Source organism: Triticum aestivum, chromosome 3D, assembly GCF_018294505.1.
Source record: "Triticum aestivum cultivar Chinese Spring chromosome 3D, IWGSC CS RefSeq v2.1, whole genome shotgun sequence".
Taxonomy (NCBI): Eukaryota; Viridiplantae; Streptophyta; class Magnoliopsida; order Poales; family Poaceae; genus Triticum; species Triticum aestivum.
This window is the reverse complement of record NC_057802.1, coordinates 604372039-604378260: the sequence shown is the minus strand read 5'-3', so window position 1 is coordinate 604378260 and position 6222 is coordinate 604372039. Positions and strand designations below refer to the sequence as shown.

The 6222-nt window shown below is 46.9% G+C and overlaps 1 protein-coding gene across 1 annotated transcript; it reads left to right on the top strand.

The window, feature by feature from the left end:
* Nucleotides 1-4335: 4335 nt before the first annotated feature.
* On the top strand, nucleotides 4336-5661 carry LOC123080888 (cationic peroxidase SPC4). The gene has a single exon (XM_044503830.1). The coding sequence runs from the start codon at nucleotides 4371-4373 to the stop codon at nucleotides 5445-5447; it is 1077 nt and encodes a 358-aa protein (XP_044359765.1). The 5' UTR covers nucleotides 4336-4370; the 3' UTR covers nucleotides 5448-5661.
* The last annotated feature ends 561 nt before the right edge of the window (nucleotides 5662-6222 follow it).

Below are 6222 nucleotides of genomic sequence, written 5' to 3'. Positions count from 1 at the left end.
GCATTTGGGTCTATCAAAGCTCAGAAGCTAGCCGCGTAATGGGCGGGCCCAACTCTCCCGGGAGGTTTTTTTTTCTTTGAGTGGTAACTCTCCCGGGAGGTGATATTATCGCTTATTAGCGATCTAAATGGGCCAGGCCCAGCATACAATAAGACGCGTGTCTCCCAGGAAAGAACGCTCCATTTTATTTTGGATTTTTCAATTTTCTATCTCATTCGGTCTTATTATGTAAATAAATATATTAGAATGTTTTAATTTAATTTTAGAAATGATCGTGAATTTGAAAAATGATCACGAATACAAATAATGATTACTAAATTGAAAAAAATGTTCACTAATTTAAAAAGTCAATGCAACAAAAGGTTCTTGAATAGAAAATAATATTTATGAATTTTAAAAATCTTCATGGCGTTAAAAAATCACGAATCTTAAAAATTCACAAATTTAATAAAACCTAGAAATAATAAAATCGAAGAAAAGGAAAAATAAAGAAAACAAGAAAATAAAAAACCGGTAAAAAAACTTATGGAACATAAGGTTTGAGAAGCTTCTGAAAACCAGTTGAAACCTCCTCCTATCACACGAGTGTATCCACCCAAAATATAGTGCTATTGGAAAATTCCTGTCGATACATTATTTGCGGGTTCAACCGCATTCTTTAGTTATTTTTTATCTTTTATTTGGTCTTCTTTCTTCTTTTTCTTTTTCATATTTTATTTTCTTTTTTATTAATTTTCTTTTCAAAATTTCCAGTTTTCTCTTTTCATTCTGCCTTTTCACCTTTTCTAATAAATAAACATTTAGTATATGAAAACTTTTCTAATTCTTAACATTTTAAAACTTTGTCAATATTTTGCTAAAATTATGACCTTTTTTCATTGTGAATACATTCTCAAATTCATGACCATTTTTATTATGAACCTTATTTTTAACATTTTCAAATATGTCTTAAATAACATGTTTTCCAATCGATTTTTCCTCAAGAGCGTGCTGACGCTACACACTTCTGTTATGCTCTAATTATCTAGTTCTAGTCTTGCGGAGTGTTCTAGTTGTGTGCTCTGGATGCACCTACGTGTTCCTTTGCTTGCACCCCAATCTCTATCTTTTGTTGTACTACTTATTTAACAACCCAATGCAGTGCAACACGAGATTTGAAGCTCGAGTTGTTGTCTAGATTGGTAATGAGATCCTGCCATGACTCGCACCCTGACTAGCACTACGTGTCCCCTATTGCTCCCTTCACCTCTTTCGCCACTCTCTCTTCTACTTCATCCAAACCTCTTCTGCCCTCACGAGCATTGCGTCGTCTGCAATTTCTACCTTTGCCCCACCCATTGTTTCTCTTCATCCCCTCTCGGTCCTAGTTCCACCATTATCCACTACATCTGTTTCGTTCTTGATCAACAACGATCACCACTAGCACGACTTGTTTTGGCTCATCGCCACCAACTACGACGCCCTTGACCAGACGGGCACCAGTGACGAATGGCGCCATGCTTATGTCTATGTGTTGTTGTGGTTCATGCCACTGTCGTGATAGCCTCCTTGACGGCGTGATGACCAACAACACCACCGTCCTCACCGTCTGGTCGTGGTTCAAGCTATATCCTCGCCAACCATGCTTCCCCGTCGATCCACCTAAACCGGCAGTACCGCAACTTGATGTAAGGAGATCTATCAATCATGGAGTACACCTGCCGTATAAATAATCTTGCTACCGCCATGGCGATTTCAACAAGGTATTGATTACTCTTTGAACATGCAGCTCCTCGACGGCCTCATCAAACCGTTCCATGTGATTGATGTGCCTCTGCCGGGCTTTGTAACAGCCATCTCCCATCTCTCCGTTGTTGAACAAAAGATGCAACAGCACGCCCTTGCCGAGGTCTCCACGGTGGCTCCTGCGGTGACCACAACAACTCCTTCATCATTGTGAGTGGTGTCGAACGTGGCAACCAAGGCCGCAACTATCATGGTTGTGGCAACAGAGATCGCGACAGTGCCGTCATAGGTTTCTATTATTACCGAAAAAGTCTTTATGCCCTGCTTTATATAAAGCAAGCACCAAAGGCACAACAAGTCACCAACAGAGTACCAAATGACAAAAAAAGACGAAAAAGTACGATACGACAAGAACAAGAAGTGCAACGGTTATTGCAGAGGGTACACCTCAACAAGCCCTAGAAAGAAAAACAAACAGAGGAAGACAGGGGCGAGCCCCCGAGGATGGGGTGTCTAGTCTGGTTCCGGCGGTGGAGGCAGAAGAGGGGGTGCCAAGCGAAGACTTGCAGTCAGAGTATCGATGCCAGCGCGCTCCGGTCCATGGCTAAGCATCTTCCACAGCTGCAGAAAACCACAAAGTTCGTAAATAGCATTAGAGGACCGTCTAAAAGAATTGACGGGTCACGCTAGCTTGTAACTCGTCATAGAGATCCAGGATTGGACTGTCCAGCATGAGAAGACGATATGGTTGGAGCCTTCTTCAACGTCCCACAAAGGTTTCTACTATTTGCTAATCCTCTCCTTAAATTTTGTTGTGGAGCCCTAAATTAATTCATGGGCCTCCACCTAATCAAGTAAATTCCATACATAAGCAAATCATCTGTTCATCATGCCAAAAGAAATTATGTCTAAAAAAATCACCTGCTTATTATTTGTTGGGTGGATGAACCTGATCTCGTGGCAGGCACAAACGCTAGCCAAGGACCGGTGCGTTGCTCCTAGCCGCCGGCCTGCTTGTGCAGTAAACTATGACTATGTAAAGCCGCCCGGGCGACCCCATTGCTAGGAGGAATAATATTGGCGACTCGTGGTGGAGAATTTTGTAACAGGAGAGGGGCTCAAGAAAGAAAGATGCTTGCATGATCAGTGCAAGTAGGAGAGTAAAACATAGAGAGAAGACTGGTATGCACAGTATCTAGCTAAGCTCTGCTTTTTTAGGGTTATATATCTAGATTATCTATACCAATTTGAGTATAGTGTAGAAGTGTTTGGTGACGAGGTTTTCCAGTGCGATATGAGCAGTAATCAACGGCCTATGCTGACGTGCCGATCAACGGCCGCTGCTGACGTGTCGAAGCCGAAAGCTACCCCAACTTCTAAACTATTAGTGGTAGTACAAGATTAGTTAACGACTCCCACTAGCTGGAGTAGCTTAATTAGCTAGGCCACACTCACACTGCTCCTAGTGGTAGTACAAGTTTTTTTTAGATGGTCACGTTTGGCCGTGAACGGCGAGACCATAATAGGAATGCACACTCTGGTCAAATTTGCAACTTCCCTTTATCAGGGTATATAGGCATGTATGGTTTTTTGGATTCGGACTTGTATTCCTATAAACATTCTCGGGCAATAAAGCTCTCTGGTTACTCATAAAAAATACCCCCTATGTAAAGAAATATAAGAGCGTTTAGATCACTAATTCTATAAAAAAAAGCTTATGTGTCTCCCCAGCAAGTGGAAGTATTGCATCTAGTCAGCACATATATTGTCGTTAGCTAGAGAAAAAGGTGGACATTTGGTCGTGTTCCTTTGTTGAGTGCATGAACCTGAACCTGATCTTGTGGCAAGCACACACACTAGCCAATTAAGAAGAGTATAAAGCGAAGAACCCGTGCAGCTGCTTCCTAGCCGCCAGCCTGCTTTTAAGCACGGGTGAATTAGTTAAAGCCGACGACTGCCTTTAATCATGACGACGCATTCTAAACAAATTTCTAACGGAAGAGAAAGGTGCAGTGCATGCATGGTCAGTGCAAGCGGGAGAGTGAACACATAGAAGTACTATCTAGCTAAGGCGTAGCAAGGCGAGTATTATAGTTTAGGAGAGTTGTGTGATGATTGTTAGAAGTAATTAACCACATGTTAATTAAGGGATCAATCCCTGCCTGTTCTAACTGCATGCAGGCAGTTGCCTAGTGTCGCGTCGATGGGTTTCAAGCACACGCCCAGCGTCTCGATCTCCGCCCTGTATAAGAATTAAGAGGCATCTTTATCAAATAAAGAAACTGCTGATCATTTACTCTTGGTCGTCATTTGCCTCTGTTTACAGTTGCTTTCAGCAGTGATCAGTAATCGTCGTTAGCCGCCTCCCGGCAAGTTGAGGAATCTGCTGTACGTTTGCTTTCAAAAAAACATCTCCGGATGCATGCATGTGTACGCATGCCTGCATCGGCCAATCATTTTCCTCCTTTCAAATATTTGACTTGACCACCCTGCATGCGCGGTAGTTTCCAGCCTCGGCTCCACCGGTGCAGGTGCATGATCGATCGAGCTCCATGTCAGCCAGATAAGATTCATGGAGAATGCACGCGCGCCTATAAAAACCCACGCACACCTCCAAGCTCAACACAGCCACATCCTAGGTCACCATGGCTTCTTCTCCCTCTCCGTCGGCTGCTCGTGCCCTGCTCGTCCTCGCCGCAGCAGCTCTGGTGCTGAGCTCTGTGTCAGCCGCGGCTGGCTCGCCGCCGCTTGCCAAGGGCCTGTCGTTCGACTTCTACAGCGCCAAGTGCCCGCAGGCGGAGGCCATCGTCTTCTCCTTCCTCAAGGACGCCGTCCGCAAGGACGTCGGCCTCGCCGCGGCGCTCCTCCGCATCCACTTCCACGACTGCTTCGTGCAGGGCTGCGACGGCTCCGTGCTCCTCGACAAGACCAACGGCGTCGACAGCGAGAAGGTGTCTCCTCCGAACGTCACGCTCCGTCCGTCCGCGTTCAAGGCCATCAACGCCATCCGCGCGCTCCTCCAGAGGGCGTGCGGCGGGCCCGTGGTCTCCTGCGCCGACATCGCCGCGCTCGCCGCCCGCGACTCCGTCCACCTGGCCGGCGGGCCGAGGTACGCCGTCCCGCTCGGCCGCCGCGACGGGCTCGCCCCCGCGTCCCTGGACACCATCTTGGGCGCGCTCCCGCCGCCGACCTCCAAGGTCCCCGTGCTCCTCAGCTTCCTGGCCAAGATCGGCCTCGACGCCGACGACCTGGTGGCGCTGTCCGGCGCGCACACGCTGGGGATCGCGCACTGCGGCTCCTTCGAGGAGCGGCTGTTCCCCAAGGAGGACCCCACCATGAACAAGTGGTTCGCCGGCCACCTCAAGCTCACCTGCCCGCGGCTCAAGGTGGACAACTCCACCGCCAACGACATCCGCACGCCGGACGTGTTCGACAACAAGTACTACGTGGACCTGCTCAACCGGCAGGGCCTCTTCACCTCCGACCAGGACCTGCACACCGACGCCGGGACAAAGCCCGTGGTCACCAGGTTCGCCGTCGACCAGGGCGCCTTCTTCGACCAGTTCGTCAAGTCCATGGTGAAGATGGGGCAGATCAACGTGCTCACCGGCAACCAGGGTCAGATCCGCTCGGACTGCTCCCTGCCCAACGCCGCCCGCAGCAGCGCCGGCGACGAGCTGCCCTGGTCTGTCGTCGAGGCCGCCGAGAGCTTCGTGTTGTAGTTAGTGGGCTTTAGTCGGTTCATCTCTAGCTGTTTGTTTCCTCCGCAATGGTTTGGACTCTGGATGTGAGAGTGATCGCGTGTGTAAGTTTGTCAAGCAACGAGAAATATTACTGTGGCCCTCGTGTAATCGGATCCAGAAATACATGGTTGTGCTAACTTGGGAGGAGAAGAGCTCTCTTGTCCATCTTTTTAATATATTTCTTCTCAAGTAATCTATACAGTGCTAGATATGTTACTATTATGTTTTTCAACAGAAGCTCCCAAATGATGTTGTGCCTCCGCTGATGTATGTCGAAGGTCAGATGTAAATTGTTTGCGTATGGCCATGGACGGAGGGTTTCGACATACTCAGACTTCTCAAACACACGGAGGCCTCAAAATCAAAGGATGAAGAAAAAATTGACTGGGCGAAGGCCACGAATTGGAGACCGGTGGATCTCTATGCTCCATAATGAAGAGGGAAGTTTTTTTTCTGTTTTATACTATTTTCCTGAGAGAGAGGAGTAGGTCCTAGTACTTTCATGTGCTAGGAAGTTATTTACCTAAATGATAACAATTAGCTAGTAGTGGTTACCTTATGATGCTCATTATAGTGACATGTTGTTATATCACTACAATGATAATGAGTTGTTATATCATTGCTACTGTATAAAAATTTGTATAAGGAGTATAAATGTACTGAAATGAAATAAGGTATAGTAGTGGCGCGGGGTAATACCCAGCACTACTGCTATTTAGCAATAGCGTGGGTCCTACCCCACACAACTACTGAG